This window comes from Brassica napus, chromosome C2 (assembly GCF_020379485.1).
Source record: "Brassica napus cultivar Da-Ae chromosome C2, Da-Ae, whole genome shotgun sequence".
Lineage (NCBI taxonomy): Eukaryota > Viridiplantae > Streptophyta > Magnoliopsida > Brassicales > Brassicaceae > Brassica > Brassica napus.
The window spans coordinates 34,045,604-34,063,842 of record NC_063445.1 but is presented as its reverse complement, the minus strand read 5'-3'; the positions used below and the strand labels follow the sequence as shown (position 1 = coordinate 34,063,842).

Below are 18,239 nucleotides of genomic sequence, written 5' to 3'. Positions count from 1 at the left end.
GGCCATCCACGTTCGCCTCCTCTCTCGCCGACACGTGTCACTGACGACGAGGTGCTGCGTTTCATTAAACCGAACGCGTTATCTTCTGGGCCTCGCTCGATCTTTCTGTGTTGGGCCTTTTACACTCACATCTCGAACGATGTCACGACGTCTCCAACCCTAAGACACATTGCTCTCGCATAACTCTTTTCTGCGCCGTCGACGCGTGACGTCTTCGATTCCTTCTTCTTCGATGAAACGGCCGGAGTTATGTCGTCGTCTTTATTCCAACTGCATTCAATCCCTCACTCATTCAATCCCTCTCTCAGACTCTTCGATGCGCCCTTTGATCCCGAGCGGATCTGTATAAATATGTAAGATCTATAGATCCCCAACGCATCATCTCTTTCTTTCTCTTGAGACTTTCTGATTCCTGTTGCTATGTCTATTTCGAGAGTCTTCTTCTCTGACCTGAAGTCCGGCAAATGCTCCTCCGTCGTCGAGGCCCGGCTCCTACGGTTCTGGGAGGCGAGGAACGTCAAACGCGGTGGCGAGCTGATGTGGGTCGATATGCTACTTATGGACGTGAATGTAAGTTTGATTCTTCTTGATCTCCTTAGATCTGTTTACGTCATTTTCTGACTTCTAATTCTTATCTGTTTCAGTCGACTTTGATCCAAGCTACTATCACCACGAATCGGCTTCCAAGGTTCCGAGATAGGCTCGCCGCCGGGACGATGTACTCTGTCTCTGGCTTTGACGTGGCTCGCTGTGCTCAGAACTTCAAGCTTGCGGACTCTTCTTTGATGATCCGGTTTAACGATTCCACCGAGTTTGACGTGTTATCTGATCCGGTCTCGCCAATACCTGCAGAGGGATTCCGTTTCCGTAACCAGACCGAGTTGGTTGGTTTAGCCAATACAAACACTCAGCTTCCAGGTACAGATGTGATCGTATCGTACATATGTATATTTATCTGTATGGGTTTTGTGCTTTATGTATTAAGCCACTGAGCTCTCTGATCTCAATATTGAACCTGTAGATATTATTGGTGAAATCGTGGCGGTGAAGAGCACCGTGTTGACCCTCCGGAGGACAAGAACCGTGTCATGGTCACCGTCAAACTAGAAAAGTAATTTATTTGTTTCTTTAACAACTTTCATATTTGCTTAATCATTTTAGCTGCACTAACTTTTGTTATATATGTGCAGTGATGTGTCTGTCACTCTTAGTCTGTTTGACGCTCAAGCCGTTTCATTCCACCAGAAGCTTGGAGGCATGCGTGATGATCCTAAAGTGATTGTTGCCACAAGCATAAACCCGAAGATGGTTGGAGGTATTTCGTTGCTTATTTCGTATGTGGCATAAATTAATATGTGTAATTCCTTTTTCAGAAATTTTTACTATTTTGTGTAGGTCGTTTATTTCTCAACGCGACGTCAGGAACACATGTTTATTATGATAAGGAGACACATGCAGGAGAGTCTTTATTTTACCGGTAAGCTTGGTCTGTTTTGAGTATGCAATCAGACGTTGAGAGTTTGTGATGTTAACTTCGTGAACTTTTGTTCAGATTGGTGGCTAGAGACACTGGTCTTCTGTCTGCCGCACCTCTCTTGAAGTCTTATGCGAAGGTTGAGCCTGTGACAATTGTAAAGCTTAACCATTTTATCACTACAGATCCGCCCCAGGTAATGAGTTATGTATATGCAATTAGCTCATTCGTGTGTTTAAATATAAAGATTGCTTTTTGACTGCACGCAATGTTGATGTTTAAGCAGCAGGAAATAGATTTCTTATGCACTGCGAGAGTTTCTCGAGTTGAAGCGGACAAAGGGTGGTGCTATGTTGCGTGTTCTAAGTGCAGCAAGAAATTGCAACGCACTGTCACTTCTTTCGAATGTGCACGCTGTAATAATCCTCATGCGGTCGGATCTTTACGGTATGTATCGATTTGTTATAATATGATAGTTGGTCGCCTTCTTGATCACTTGCGTCACACTGATTCCACTTCGGTTTATTTGTTCTCTTTTAGTTATCGCGTTGAGATGGTTGTAACTGATGATACTGCGGAAGGGACATTTGTTTGCTTTGATGGTGTTATGACTAAGTTGCATAATCTCAGGGCAAGTGAGGCGGTCCAGTTACTGGTAATATATAATTTGATTACTTATGTGGTTGTTATATAATGTTGTTGACACTCTCGATGCTTCCATTAAATGACAAGGCTGAAGAAGGAGTGAACCCTGAGGATTCCGTGATGCCTCCGTTCGTTGCAGGAATGGAAGGCAAGACCTACACTTTCCAAGTCCGTGTCACGTCCTACAACTTCACCGTCAACCACCAGACGTTCACCGTGTCGCGTATCATCAATGAGGTTGAGCGTGCACCAGATCCAGAATTTGTCGATGATGTAAGTGCAATACTTATTATGATATTTCGCCATTAGCATATGCAGCGTATAACAATTTGAATGTAACAGGAAGGTAATGACAATGATGATGATGATGCGCCAGACGGGCCTAACAACCGTGAGAAGTCTGGTTCCGGCAAGGGCAATTGTGAGTCATCAAAGAGGGCTGGAAAGGAGTCAGTCGGTAATGTGCGTAAGAGGGCGCATATTGCTTAAGATAGATCTTCGATAATAATCTCTCGATATTCTGCAGCTTAATAATGTTTCTGCATTCTTCTTTATTCTCATCTTTACTCTATCTATGTTATGGATTTTCTACATTTACGTTGTTTTTTTTTTGTTTTTCAAACTCTCTACTTTATGGTTGTTATGGATGCTTTTTATATTGAGTTGACATAATTTTAAAAAAGGAACAAGTTGATGCTTTATTTGATTCCGATGAGTTAATAAATGTTAGTGATTATTTTATTAAAAGATTTAGTGTTTTATTTTAATTGTGTACGTAAGTGGACGTCCATAATCATATTATGGACTACAAAAACTTTGGGTACGTTAGTATGAGTGTATGTATACAGTCCACGGTCTAATATAATTATGTATATGAGTATGAAAATATTTAATGTTCTTTAAATTGTGTGCATAAACTGACGTCCATAATCATATTATGTATTACAAAACTTTGGTTACGTGCATGAGTGTACGTCTGTTGTCCACAAGCTAATATAATTATTATTCTCCATGTATTTACGAAAGTTTTTCCTTTTTCTTTTTTTTTTTAAACTTAGTGTTATCGCATATTGACCTCCTGCATTAATTACTATGTCTGTAGCTATATATCTTTGACACTGAGAATGAGCTTCAAAACAGAAAGAGGGCGATCACGGAAGATCCTTCTTCACTGGCACTTGACGATAGTATCATCGTCCCCTTGATTGAGATGCTAGACATCCACAATCATCTAGCGAGGACTTTCAGACACGCAAGCTACCGGTACAAAGCCACTGGATCAATCGAATTCAGTATCACATTGGTCAGACAGCCAAACCGAGGTCGTCAATATGATCTTCCTACTGCGAATGAAATCGGTGGACTAATCGTTGGGGACTTATCTGCAACGTCAGTAGGAAAAGATATAGTGGTTGAGCTGAAGTCATCAGCACTTCAGAGGATAAGTGATCTTCACCCACTGCTGATGAGTCTTCAATATCCATTGTTATTTCCTGATGGGGATACCGGTTACCACGAGAGATTACCATACTGTGGACCAGAGGCATCCACTGTGAGAAGAGAATACATGACAATGCGTGAGTTCTATGCTTACCAAATCCAGACTAGGCCTTCAGAAGGAATGACAATAATTAAGGGTGGAAAACTGTTCCATCAGTATATTGTTGACGCGTACGTAGCTACCGAGACGGAGAGGCTGCGGTTTATTAGTCTGAATCAGAAGAAACTGAGAGCAGATCTATATAATAACGTATGCGACGCAGTTGAAATAGGCGATGCAGATGCAACGCAGCTTGGAAAAAAAGTCATCCTGCCTTCGTCCTTCACTGCTAGCCCTCGGTATATGTCTGAAAAATATCAAGACGCCATGGCTATCTGTCGTTGGTATGGAAATCCTCATCTGTTTATCACTGTCACCGCAAATCCAAATTGGGTAGAGCTCACCGATCATCTTGATGCATATGGGGGTGATTCCGCTAATAGTCGACCTGATCTGGAGTGTCGGATTTTCAAACTTAAGCTTGATGAGATGATGGCAGATTTTAAAAAGGGAGTATACTTCCCGAAACCCGACGCAGGTAAAAATACTACTATATACTAAACTATTATTATATGTTTTCGCTTATCAGTTTATAATATGTTCAGGATCGTTTTGAAAGTTTTTAAAATATCGGTGTGACATATAATATTACTACGATATTTTATGATAAATTTTAAGTTTTCATATAAGAATTTATTTTGAAAGTTTACATACTTTTTAATTTTAATTATATAACTGAAATATATGTATAAATTCAAATGAGATGAACCATCATACTATAGAATATGATATTTAGTGATTATTTACATCAATTAAGAAAGGTTGTTTAAACAATAAACTGAATAAATTCTTAGTTCATTAGAATATATAAACGCTAAATAGTAGTAGACTCAAATTTATATATACGATCTAAATAAATTAATTGTACAAAAACATCATAATCTGCATCATATGTTTTACGAAGTGAAAATTAATTTGAACACACATAATATATAATCTGGATTATAGTGATTAGTTAAATAAATTATGTAGAGTTGTTTAAAAAATAAACCAAATATATTTTAATGTAAAAGAGTACACAAACGTTAATATCAGTAGACTGATGCTTTATATATACGATATGAATTAAAATAAAGTCGCACGTAATATATAATTGTTACATTATAAATACAAATGCATACTTTTATAATACCATCTTTACAACATTTATTATATTTAAACTTAAAATATAATCAATTTAAAATTATTATGATCATTAAAATGATATTAGACATATCTTTATAACTATTATTATTATTATTACTTTTGGTGTCCAGTCATAACTAAACTACGTTTCAGTTTCTAATTATACTTTCTGATATGTTGTCTTTGACTTATAAGTAACTCATGCCGAAAATATATTTTTAAAATTTTTTTCTTAAAGTTATATGAAATATTTAAAAACAGTTCAATATCTAATTCCATAGTAGTTTCATTAATTTATTTTTTTATTTGACCTTAATATAGTTATTTCTCATATCATTGTAGCTGTCTACACAATCGAATTTCAAAAGCGAGGTTTGCCGCATGCCCATATCTTATTGTGGTTGAAAGGGATCAGAAAAGACGTTATAGCCGCGATGATTGACGAATACATCTCAGCAGAGTTTCCCGATAAGGAAGTTGATAGAGAAGGATTTGAACTGGTTGAGCGTCATATGATCCATGGTCCGTGTGGCAGGATGCGCCCCAAGTCACCGTGCATGGACAAGGGAGAGTGCACAAAGAACTTCCCTAAACCTTTATCTGAGCATACAAGAATTGACAAATCTGGGTTTGTCGTTTATAGAAGGAGGTCTGATGATACGTCTTTTGTCGTTAAGAACGACATACAAGTGGACAATCGATTTGTTGTGCCTCATAACCTTGGCCTGCTGAAGAAATATCAAGCACATATAAACGTTGAGTGGTGCGCAGAACTAGCGCAATAAAATATCTGTTCAAATATATCACTAAAGGCGTTGATCGAGCAACTGCTCTTCTAGAGATGAATGATCCAGGTGCCAATGTCGAAGGGGGTAAAAAGAAGAATGATGGTCAAGAATGATGGTCAAGCGACTAGGTAACAGGGTTGTTGCAGCCGAAATCATGACTGGGACGAATGTTGGAGAAGAGGTTTTGATTCCTAGGATACAGCTGAGTCCCACCGACACGATTCATCCTTTCGTCTTTCGTCGACGTCAGTTCCCAATCAGGCTATGTTACGCCATGACAATAAACAAGAGTCAAGGCCAGAGCTTAAGACAAGTTGTTTTATACCTTCCTCGCCCTGTTTTTACTCACGGACAGTTGTACGTTGCCATGTCCAGAGTGACAACTCCAGCTGGTCTGAAGATATTAGACGAGACTTCCGACAAAGACGGTGAAGATGGAGTTACCAATATCGTATACAAGGAAATTTTCAGGGATGTTCGAGTGACTCAGGTTAGAACTAACAAATTTTACTTAAAAAAACAATATCGCATTGATTTCGTTTTCAGTAACTAACTACACCATTGTTTTGCACTGCTCGCTCCGACTACCTCACGAATACACCATTGTTTTGATTCAGATATTTTTTTCAGAAAACTGCTTTCTTAATTTTCAGTCAGGCGACATCTATGTTTTGTTTTTGCTTACCTTTTGGTGCACGAGTTGTCGATGACCTATCCATGAAAAAAAAAATATTAAAACATGCACCAATGTCGAAAGATTAGGTTCATCCATCTTAATTCATTTAAGATTTACGTATCAGTTTACATAAATACATTTCATATACAGAAAAAACAAATTAAAAAAGGAATTGGCATTATGAGTCATATAATTTGCATGAAGTGTTAGTTATACGTAAAAAACGAATATTAACAATTCGGGTCAAACTTCAAATGTATTTAATACAAATCCAACTAAACAATTTGTGTTCATAAGTTAATAATTAGCTTATACGCTTCTAAATTATAATCAAGCAACTTAGCGATAATATATTATACAAAAGTTAAGTATTCAATGTAACTTAGATTCACCAATTGCGATTACAAACTATCACTTCTTTACGAATAATACAAAAATGATAAAATCTAATACTTATAACTGTAATATAGTCATCTATCGAGAGTTACATGACTTAATGAAGATAAAAACAAACAAATGTGTTATCTTTTACTATATACAACACCGTAAATTAATTCTTCATAGTCGCATCAATTCAATTGGAATTTAGCCGTTTTGGAATACTCGGATGTATGAACAAAAAAAAAAAATATAAATTAATCGTTTTGACATCCGCACAATCTTAGGATTCAGAATTCACGTAACTGATTAAAAAAAACATCTAAATGCATTTAAAATTATTTTTTACACCGTATTAAACGAATATACGCCAAAAAAAAAAACATCATTCAACCGTTCAACAATATAACGTAATCTTAATAAAAGGTATTAAATTTAGGCCACGTAATGTCTCATTATAACTGAAATGTAAATTAAAACCAACAATCTTCTATGTAACATCAATTACACACAAATGTTCATACAAAAAAAAAACTCATTTTACACATTATATTAACATCTAATACACGGGACCATACGAATACAACCTGATCTCTCATTATATTAGATAATAAAAATCCCAAATACTGGTATCAGTCATGTCAGAAAACGATTATGATTCAGACGAGAGTATCGGTAGCTGTGAAGGAAACCCCCCGTTCACAGACCCCGCAAACTATTTCCAGTGTATGAAATCTATCAAATGACTCACCCATCTTCGTCAATCTGCAGATGGAGGCTATGACAACGGTATATACATTTATGGTATATTAATGTTGTGCAGAGGCGATTTTGCTGAGGGGAAAGAGTACATCGATAAATTATCTTGGAAAACTAATCAGGATAGATCCCCACAGTGCTTAACCACGATTAAAACTTCACTTAGATCGATCAAAGTTATTTTGAAGATAAGGTATTTAGCAAATACAGCCAGGATGGAGCCCGAAGCAGAATGTCACCAGCATGATATGGACAGCGCATGCAAAGATTGTTATTATTTTAAGAAGATGAACGAATTTATTGACTACATACGCACAAAGAAACCGTAAACAAACCCGCTAAATTTATTGAAACATTATTTAAATTAAACTTTTGCATCAAGCTTAATAACAAATAATAATATTTCTCCAATTTATACATTATTCTTCCGTACAAAATTCACATGTGTATATATGCATCATGAAAAAAAAACAAAAGGCCTCGAATAATAAAAGGATGCTTTGGGGGTTTGGGTCGTACTCACGTAAATAATTTTATAAGGTAGTCTAATGGAGGATAGCTAAAACTAAACTTTTGAAATAATAGCGAAGATTACTCTCATAGTAATATATGATACTAAAATTGAACTCATAACCCGTATATTATAACTTAAAAGTTCTCATCTGTGTTGTTTGTATATGATATCATCTATATCATAATTATAAATTATTCATAAATATATGAAATTGTTTTATTCAAACTTTCCACCCGAAGGGCGGGCCGACCCTAGTATATATATATATTAATATAAAGTAGACATTCATTCTTTTCTGGTGAAGCCACCTCATCAAATAGAAAAAAAAGCAGAAGATGACACGTGGACAAGTAATTCTAAAACTATATCGCTTTCTTTTAAACTCCATTGTCTTTTGTAAGGCCCATTAAAGTCCAGCTCTGATTATCTTCTTTGTCCATAGGATTTCCTCGACTACGACGGTCATATCTTCCAAGTCGTAACCCTAACGCTTCTGCTCCACTAACTGTGATACCGTAACGGTTGTTAATGATGACATTCAATCCCATAATTCCACTACCTCCTCTTTAAGTCAGCCTTATCGCCTTCTACAGTGTCATCCAATCTATATATAAATCCACAGAAGGTTTCTAGCACAATTTTTTTTGTTTTGTCTTTTCCGTAGCTTAACTCTCTCTGCAACAGTGGTTCTAATAATGACTAATCCTCAGCTACTTCGTGCTCAGATGAAGGCAGGTCGATGTATCTAGACGGTTGAGACATGGGTTTTACGCTTTTGAAAGGCACGAAATATCAAGAAAGGAGGCCAGCGATGGGAGTCGACATGATTTTAGTTGATGAAAAGGTACTTTGTAACCCATGAGATTGCTAGATTTAGTTTTTTTTTAGTATTCAAACAATACGAACATCCTCACATGTGGTTGCTTCGTCTTACGCCGTGTACACTGATTCAGGCTTCCGTTGCGTTCATCGCTCCAAAAAGTTGCGATTTATGAGACTGTGACTGCTCTTTATCATTTGTTTTGTACGGATGGATATATATCTGAAACCAAGCCTCTGAATTATATGGATGGATCAAGGATGATTTTGTGGCTGAAGGATTGAAAACAGTCATGAATAGGGCTCAAGTCGTCAAAGCTTTGGTACGGAGATTTATCATTTGCTTAAGAAACTAATTTGAGATCCTCTTAATCGATAAAAGGGTACATGATCATATTCTCTACGCTCTGTTAACGATAATGATGTGGCTTGTAGACATGTATTAATCATTTGTAGCTCTTTCTCTTTTTATACCTCATTTCTAATCTATATTTGATTCAAGAAATTCAAAGGCTACTTAAGTGGGGATATCTGCTAATAATATTTCTACTCAGATCTCAACTTGGTGGTCGTCTGCATTATCTGAACTTCTTTATCCATTCATTAAAGAAACATGTTCGAATTCTCGGACATGGGACTTCTCTTTGTTTTTCACTAAAACAAATATGTATGGATGCTTACAAGAATTCATTTTTTCTGTTGCAGCTACTTCTCCATCCTGAGTCTGATGATTCTTCTCAGTATCCCAGGTAAGAGGAATAAGAAAATATAAAATGTTTGAGATAATATGTTGTAAGAAATGTTGGATTCTAAGTTTTTTTCCCTTTTCTCCAGATTGACCTCTCAGCTGTCCTTGCTATCAACTTTGAATCATGCTGGTGAATTGACTGATTCTTCAGTCACTTTGCAAAAAAAAAAAAAACTGGTATAGATTCTGCAACACTATACGTGGACTGCAAATATTAGAAATTGAGAAATGAGTAAGTTTTTTTTTTTGAACAGAGAAATCGAGGTTCACGTGTGAGTAGACTCAGTGGAGATTACAAAAGGGATATATCCTCAAAGGTTGTTGAGCTCTTGCCTGAGATGAACACCCTATGCATTTACTAGATCAAACATTTTGGGGTCTAGCAGTGTTCCTGCAGCATAACCGTGACGTATCAAGACATGACAGGCGCCACGTGGTCGAAGGATGTCCGATAGGTTCTGGACCAGAACAAGACTCTTAAACACGGAGGCGCTAAATAACTGGGCTAATGACAAAGATATAGTGTATGTCGCAGCGGGAATTTACAAGAACAAGAGCTTGCCGACTTTGTATGTTGATGCAAACTGGTTTGGGAGCGTTGGCTAGACGATTTCCTTTGAACGATTTGAATACCCATCAGTGTAGACATAACATCTGTGAGGATGCGGATGTGCATTGCAAAATTTAAGGAATAACAAGCCAGGAAGTAGCTGCCACGCCAGTAACCTTGAGAATTGTTGCAGGACGTGCTACTACAAGCATATGAGAAAGTTATTGGCTTCAATCTGACACAACATAGCTACCATTCCCCTGCAACATCTAACATACCCACTTCAACATTTTGCTTTTTCAAATCTCAAATAAATTATATTTTCTTCAGCTACATATCGAAGAACGAATAGTATCAGTTAACTTTGTACCAAATTACAGACCGGAGTTATGATGCTAAGTGATCCTCAAAATATTTGTATGCATAACACAGAAAATACATGTAACAACAAACATTTTTAAAAACACGAACACACTAATATCAGTCAAAATGATTAAATACAAAATCAGAATAATTTTTTTTCTAAAAAGCTACAATATTTCATGAATCAAACAGTAAAAGTATTATACATATTACCACAACTAAAACATCAACACACTCTTAAATAAAGAAAAATAGCACCACACAGGCACACACCGTTTTCTGAACTTTGAAATTGAATAGTTAAAAAGGCATGACGAGCGCCACAATACGCAACAACTCTACAAAGAACACATAATTAAACACCCACTGATCATTTATGATATAAAAAAAAAAAAATCAAACAAAATAAAGTAATTACACTGTATAAATAAAAATAAAAAGTATTCATTCAGAGAATCACAACTATATCATTAAGTCAATTACAATGACTTCAGTTCTAATTATCATAACACCGTCTATAAACAAAAACCACCCGTACATAAAGATTCACAAAAATATATCCAACCTTTTGAATCTAAAACAAGTGGAAACTGAAATATTTAATTAAATTATTTTGTCCTTCTACAAAAAAAAGTAGTGAAATATTTTATGCAACTTAGGGATCCTTCTCAAGTTTGATTTTTCAACAAAGAAATATCAACCTTTACTGTTAAGAAAAGATTTTGGGGTTATAACATCAGTATCACACTTCAAAAACTGAGACCAATGCAGTGTTGTGGAGCAATGTCTTAGCATTGGATTTGAGCTATGATCTTCATATTATGCATCTTCTTAGACCGGGAGTAAAGAGAAGAAAGTTGTAGTCTGTTGTGAGAGATGGAAGGGAGTTAGGTCTCTCTAATCTAAATCATCTCTTTCAAATAGCAAGATGTTCAAGTATGACTGGAGCTATGCATCAAATCTAAAGTTCTCCTTTGTCTCTATTCTTTTCTTTTGATCACCCAACTTGTCCAGCTGGGAATACTTATAATTCATCAACCTGAATCAACAAGCAACATGATGAGTTTATCTAATGTGGTTTGGCTATTTTGAATCTTGGTTTAGTTGGTTTGTCTTTTGTGAAACAGTTTTGCCATTTATGGAAATCTCTAAAGGGAAAATAAAACATACAACTTTTTCTTCTTTCCCCAAGTTCTGTTGTTTCTCTCTATCAAGATGATTTTCATCTTTTACCATCAAAATCATCCAACCTTTTAATCTTTAAGGTGTATTGTAGTGGTCTCATTTTCTATTTCAAGTAGCATAACTAATACAACCAATCTCTCTTCTACAGCAATTACGAAGACATGTATTCAAACTAACTGACAAAACGTAAATCATAGTCAATTTATGGCAATGAAAAAAATTGTAAACCAACAAAATACATTAAAAATTCTTCATTTAGTTCCACAAATATGAGACCTCTGCATTGTAAATCCTACAACTGCAGCATACAGATACGAAGATCATGTGACAATCAAACATGGAATCTGCACAGGCAACTAACACCCAACCTCACAAATAATATGAACAAACTATCATACCCCGCCCGTCTCCCCTAGTTAATTAAATATAGAAAACAATAACTATTAATCATTCAAGTTCATCAACCAAGATTTGTAATTGAATCGTGGGTTTCATATTTTTAAATAGTTTTCAAATAATTATCAACTGTGTTGTAACTAATCAGAGAAAAGAAAGAATTATTGTGTATTATTTCACGAGTAAATATCATTTTTTTTATTAGTATCATTTTTTTTAAGATAAAAGTTTACCTTTCTCTGACACAGGTCCCGATGAAGAATGCTTGGAACATCCAAGGTCGTGCTTCCGCCCTGAGCCTGCCGCCCGCCACCGCTGGTGAAGGTCATCCCCCCCCCCCCTGTCCCTCCCGACCCCTCACTCTCCCTCCCTCTTTCCCTTAAACCAATACCCTCCTCTCTCTCCTAAACTTTCGCCTCCTCTATCCTCTTCCCCTGCTACTAAGACTAGGAAACCTAAATTTCCACTCAGTTGAAGTTTCATCTCCAATAGATGTTGTGATGCCTCAAACTGAATTTCACTCTACTGTTTCAGAAACCTCTCCTCTTGTTTTTGGTTCACTGGAAACAGATCTAACTGTTGCTCCAGAGGCTGTCATTGTTCACTCTATAGTAACTTTGGATCTCTCCTCTGTTGAAATTATGTCCAAACCCTCATCCTCCAACTACCCTGCTACCATCCAGGAAGCTGATGGCCAAACCCTTAAAGCTCTCCCTCGAAAGAACCCTCCTCCTTATCTTCCTAAAACCGCCGTCGTCCCACCTTTAAACCCTACCACTCCCCCCCTTGCCACCTCCCTATTCCACCATCTTTCACTCTCGTTGCTCCTTCTGTCCCTTTTACCTCCCCTCCTCTTTGTCCTGAGCCGTCTGGGGTTGCTGGCCCCTCTCTAGTCGAGAAAATCCGACTGCGTGAGGATAAATCTTTGGAAAGACTTGCGCCTGTAAATCTCTCTCCTTCTGGAAGACCTCAAATCTTAATTCCTGATGCAGTTTTCAAAAGGAAAGCTGACATCAAAAAGCATTTCATAATCTGCTATTATAATGGTAGAGCCCATCCTTTCCACCGGATTCAAAGTGTTTTCAGTCATATGTGGGGAAAGGGAGGCCAACTAGAGATTCACAATAACCCTCTCCAGAGATCAACCATTGTTCGAATACCAAATGAGTACCTTAGAAAAAATATTCTCGAAAAAACATATGGTATGTGGGTGAAACGATGTTCCGCACAGCTCAATGGGGCTCCTCTCACTCTTCTGCAACCCCCCCCCCCCTCTCTTGATTCCATAAAGATATGGGCTTATCTAACTGGTGTGCCCCTTGACCTCCGGCATAGGAGGGCTTTAGTCTTGTTGCTGGTCTGGTGGGTCATCCAAAAGACACGGATGATTTCACAAAAAAAATTGGTGAGTCTAACTGTTTCGCATGTAAAAGTGGAAGTGAACCTTACTCTGCATCTCCCCAATGTTGTGGACTTTCAAAGAGAAAGTGGAGAAGTAGTAGAAATCCAGGTCAGCTATTCATGGGTTCCGCCTGCGTGCTCGCATTGCTCAGAACTGGGTCCCATTTTCCGGAACTGTCTGAAACTGTCTCCTGTTTGAAAACACTGCCCCTGCAAACAGAAAACATTTTGAAAAGCAGAAAAAAATTCCAAACCGAGGAAAAGAAAAGGAGAAAGTCTATGTGCCTAAGCAACCTAAAAAAAAATCATATCGCCGGTTAACACAGCAGGCTTTCCTGAGGTCACTGTCTCTTCCTCTTTGGAGGCCAATGAACCTCTAACTACTGCTGCTCCTGTTGTTGTTAGTAATGTTTCAATCCCCCTTCCCCTTGCTCTTTTTCCTCCTAAACCCTCTCCCTGACACCTTTCTCTTCCTTGCTTTACTGACCCCTCCATCACTCCTTCCCACCCTCCTCCTCGGCCTCTAAAAAGATCCAGATCTTCACCTATTTTATCTCCTCCTCTAAAGTCTAATGCTTATACCTTTGAGCAGGAAGTAATAGACGCCCCTTCAAGCTTATCTCATTCTTCTTTAACTCTTTCCAATAAATACTCTCTTCTTTTGCCTTAGGGCTCTCCGCTCTTTCCCGGAGACACTTCCACATTCAATCTATGAGTGTTAAACACTTTTTTTTGGAATATTCGTGTTCTACATGACCGGGATAAGCATCAACCCTTTTGTGATTGACTTTTCACCCATAAGCCTCTTTTGGTGCTATTTTGGAGACTGATATCAAAGAACCTAATTTGAACCCCCTAATGACTAAGCTTTGTAGAGGCTAGAATTTCTCCTCAAACCATGCCTCTGATCCTGATGGAAGGATAGATTTGATCTGGAGAAGCTCTATTCAACTCAACATTGTCCACCAGAGCCATCAATCTATTACTTGTGTGGTCTCTCTGCCTATCTCAATGGCATTTTACTTCACAACGGTATATGCAGCTATACTTATCAGGAGAGGACTTCTCTGTGGGTGGAGCTTATTGATCTCTCATCAAGGATCGACCTAAGCTCCACGCCATTGTTGATCTCTGGTGACTTTAACACTACAAGAAAACAGGGGGATTCTGATGGCGGAAATCGTCGGAAATTCGTCGGAATAGACCGATTCCGACGAACCCGTCCGTCGGTATCGTTTCGTCGGAAAAAAAAAATTCGTCGGAATTTCGCCAGAACTTCCGACGACTTTCTGACGAATACAGAGAAACGTCATTCTGATGAACTTCCGACGATATTACGATGCGGATACACGAGACCAGAGTTCATCGGAAAAACTACGTACCGACGGAGAACGTTTCTCGGAAAATTCCGACGTAGAGTGTTCCTCGGTGTATTCCGACGAACTTTAGGCGTCAGAATTTACCGATGGACAACGGTCGTCGGAATATACCGACGAACCTCGTTCGTCGGTATATTCCGACGGAAATGGGGTTCGTCGGTAAATTCCGACGGATATATGTCCGTCGGTATATTCCGACGACCACTGTCCGTCGGTATATACCCATTTTTAAAAAAAAATTAATTTTGCATTTTTATATATTTTTTGATATTAATAAATTTAAAAAATCAGAAATTTAAAACTAATAATATTATAAAATTTAAATTCATAAAAACCGAAATAGGAAAAAAACATTCATAAAGTTTAAAATTCATACAAACCGAAATAGAAAAAAAACATTCCGAAAGTTTTAAAAAGCTGAAATAAACTAAGATGAACTCGAAGACATCAAACGATCTAGCTTCTGCATAATCTCGGTGTTGAACTTCTTCTGGGATGCCAACTCAGCAAGGATAGTGGCATTCTCCGAACGGATAGTGGCATTCTCCGAAAGGATAGTGGTGTTCTGCTCCTCCAATGCCCCAATCCGTTCATCTTTGTCATGTAGCTCCTCGAGAATCATGGGATCGGCATACGGAGCTTGCGAAGAAGATGTCGGATACAAAGAAGCACGACGGGCCAACCCAACTAAACGGCCTCCTTTCCTTTTAGGAACCGCCTACAAAAATATTTAAGTAAGTAAATAGGGACAAGTAAGTAATCGACATTATAAAAAAAATATATTAATAAAAAAAATTACCTTTTCAACCATCTCATTTATTTGCAATAGAGACAGGTTGGTTGAAGCTCCCGTGGATTCGCCGTCATCAGAGAGAGGCTGAGATTGGGCAACTATTTCAGCTTCCACCAAATCAACTACACCTTTGATCACGGAGTCCTGAATTTGACCCGTCGTCTTGTTAGTGTGAGCCACCTTAATGAGTTGGAGACGATCAACGGGATTACCGTCATTTGCTTCGATCTAAAAAACCGCCATTATTAGCCAAGAAATATATAAAATATTTATTTAAAAAATATAAAGATAAATAATAATAAAAAACTTACAAGTTCATCCTCCTTAGTAGACATAGAGCAAGCGCCGAGGCTGTGCACATACATACCTTTCCCGCCACGATCGCTCTTCCGGTTCCTGGAGTTCCTAGAAGACGTCTCTGCAGTTTCTTCCTTCTCCCAATGACCTATCAACTGCTCCCACACCGTCCCGTTGATGAACCGTGGCTTCTTGTTCTTCTGCCAAACTGTCTTCCACGCGTTTATCTGCTTTGTGTAAGAGTCCATGGCCTTCTCGTTGAATTTCTTACGGACTGTTTCTGTAAGATCGGAGTGCCAGTTGAACTCTTGCTACAAAACAAACACAATTTAATAAGTAAATATATTTAAAAAAATGTAAAAACTTTAAAAAATTGAAGAGTTACTATACCGCAAACTGACGAAACCACAACTCTCGTTCGTCGTTAGGGATCACACTCCACTTTGGATATCCAAAACGGAGCATGGAGTACATCATCTGGTTGATGCTCCGGCTAATGTCATTTTTCGACTTGGTGAACCTGTTAAAAAAAATACAAGTTAGCAAGTTAATTAAAGGAAAAAATATAACGGTACAAATAAAAAAAATACTAACCAAGTGCTATGGCCTCGTCGTGGGTTGGGTTGGAGAAACGGGAGATGCTCTCGACCTGGTTGTTGAACCAATAGATGAACCGGCATGACCCCCGGATCCTGTTGAGCAGCAGCGTGAGGGGCAGCGTGAGGGGCAGAGGGAGCTGGAGCGGGAATATATGCGGGAACCGAGTCATGAGACGATCCCGATGCACGGGAACTACTCACCGAACTACGTCGAAGACGGGCTGCGGGGCGGGCTTCATCCTCGGCCCTAAAAAAAAAATTAATACATCAAACATATTCTCAAATCATTTCTATTTTTAATGTTTTCATTTATATATTTACAAAAGGTTTTATAAACGTTTTAAAAAAAAACTATTAAACCTTATATATATATATATATATATGTATACAAAATTATTAAAAATTTATAAATATAAAAAAATGTTGTTAAAAATTTATAAATGAAGAAAAATATTGTTAAATATTTATATTTTTTAAAAAAAAACGTTTTATTATACATAGTTTACTAGTGGAAACTTATAAAAAATTATAAAAAATTTTAAAATTTTTATTATACATGATTTACATATATATATATATGTATACAAAATTATAAAAAATTTATAAATATAGAAAAATATTTTTAAAAATTTATAAATGAAGAAAAATGTTGTTAAATATTTATATTTAAAAAAAACGTTTTATTATACATAGTTTATTAGTGGAAACTTATAAAAAATTTTAAAATTTTTATTATACATGATTTACATATATATATATATATGTATACAAAATTATAAAAAATTTATAAATATAGAAAAATGTTGTTAAATATTTTTAAAAAATTTTAAAAACGTTTTATTATATATATTTCATTACTGGAAACTTGAAAAACGTTTTTAAAAATAAAAAAAAAAACATTTTAAAAAATAAAAAAACGTTTTTAAAAATCAAAAAACGTTTTTAAAAATCAAAAAATGTTCCAAAAAAAAATAAAACAACAATCCAAACAACAATCCTAACTTATATATCCTAAACTATCAATCAAACAACCTAAAATCCGAGATCTAACATCCAAAACCCTAAACAATTGAGATTAAAGAAGGTTTGGGATGATTCTTACATGATTTAGGGTTTGGGGGAGGAATCGCCGGTGTAGAGGGATGAATCGCCGGTTTTGGGGGAGGAATCGCCGGTGAATCGCCGGTGGAGAGAGGAATTTAGAGAGAGAGATGCGGAGATAAAGAAGAAAGAAGGAGGAGGGTTATTATATCAGACGATTCCGACGGACACGGGTTCGTCGGTATTCCGTCGGTATAATTAAAATATACCAAATGCCAATTCGCGAAAATTTTCAAGCGGTTTGGTTCTCCCGGGCAAATTTAAATTCCGACGGAATGTGTCCGTCAGTATATTCCGACGGACACATTCCGTCGGTATATTCCGACGACTTAGTGTTTAGGGTGTTGATTTCAAGTTTCTAAATGCAAAATCCAAATCTTTGATAATATATATAGTATTTGCATAAAGATTTAACAATAAAAATGTTTTATAACACGATTTTACACAATAACATTTTTTGTAGTGTAAGCTTATATAAATATGATTGTATAAGTATATAATGTTAAGATGAGATGTTATGAAAACAATGATATGCATACATAAATATTTTAATGAGTTGTTATATTAGAACGGTTGCGATCTAATACTATACTAAACACTTATTATGTGTTATTTTCATAGTTTTGGCATCTAAATTTATAGATTTTTA

The 18,239-nt window shown here is 36.8% G+C and overlaps 2 protein-coding genes and 1 long non-coding RNA gene across 5 annotated transcripts; all 3 read left to right on the top strand.

Annotated features, from left to right (window-relative positions):
- The first annotated feature begins 1,570 nt into the window (after positions 1 to 1,570).
- LOC125581721 lies at positions 1,571 to 4,757 on the top strand. 2 transcript variants are annotated; one of them, XM_048747646.1, is made up of 2 exons: positions 1,571 to 2,129; positions 2,207 to 4,757. In XM_048747646.1, the coding sequence occupies exon 2, from the start codon at positions 3,330 to 3,332 to the stop codon at positions 4,218 to 4,220; it is 891 nt and encodes a 296-aa protein (XP_048603603.1). In that variant the 5' UTR covers positions 1,571 to 2,129; positions 2,207 to 3,329; the 3' UTR covers positions 4,221 to 4,757. Both variants share the same exon structure in this region, with proteins under 2 accessions (XP_048603603.1, XP_048603604.1).
- Positions 4,758 to 5,744: 987 nt separating this feature from the next.
- LOC106442366 (ATP-dependent DNA helicase PIF1-like) lies at positions 5,745 to 6,805 on the top strand. Its single transcript, XM_013884060.1, has 2 exons — positions 5,745 to 6,122; positions 6,779 to 6,805. The coding sequence occupies exons 1-2, from the start codon at positions 5,745 to 5,747 to the stop codon at positions 6,803 to 6,805; spliced, it is 405 nt and encodes a 134-aa protein (XP_013739514.1).
- Positions 6,806 to 7,949: 1,144 nt separating this feature from the next.
- LOC111203297 lies at positions 7,950 to 10,450 on the top strand. Of its 2 annotated transcripts, none has more exons than XR_007319440.1 (6): positions 7,950 to 8,584; positions 8,670 to 8,803; positions 8,913 to 9,101; positions 9,484 to 9,527; positions 9,613 to 9,703; positions 9,781 to 10,450. It is a non-coding gene; the product is annotated as an uncharacterized LOC111203297 (long non-coding RNA). The 2 variants fall into 2 exon arrangements; XR_002656053.2 differs by having other exon boundaries at positions 7,956 to 8,584; positions 8,685 to 8,803.
- The last annotated feature ends 7,789 nt before the right edge of the window (positions 10,451 to 18,239 follow it).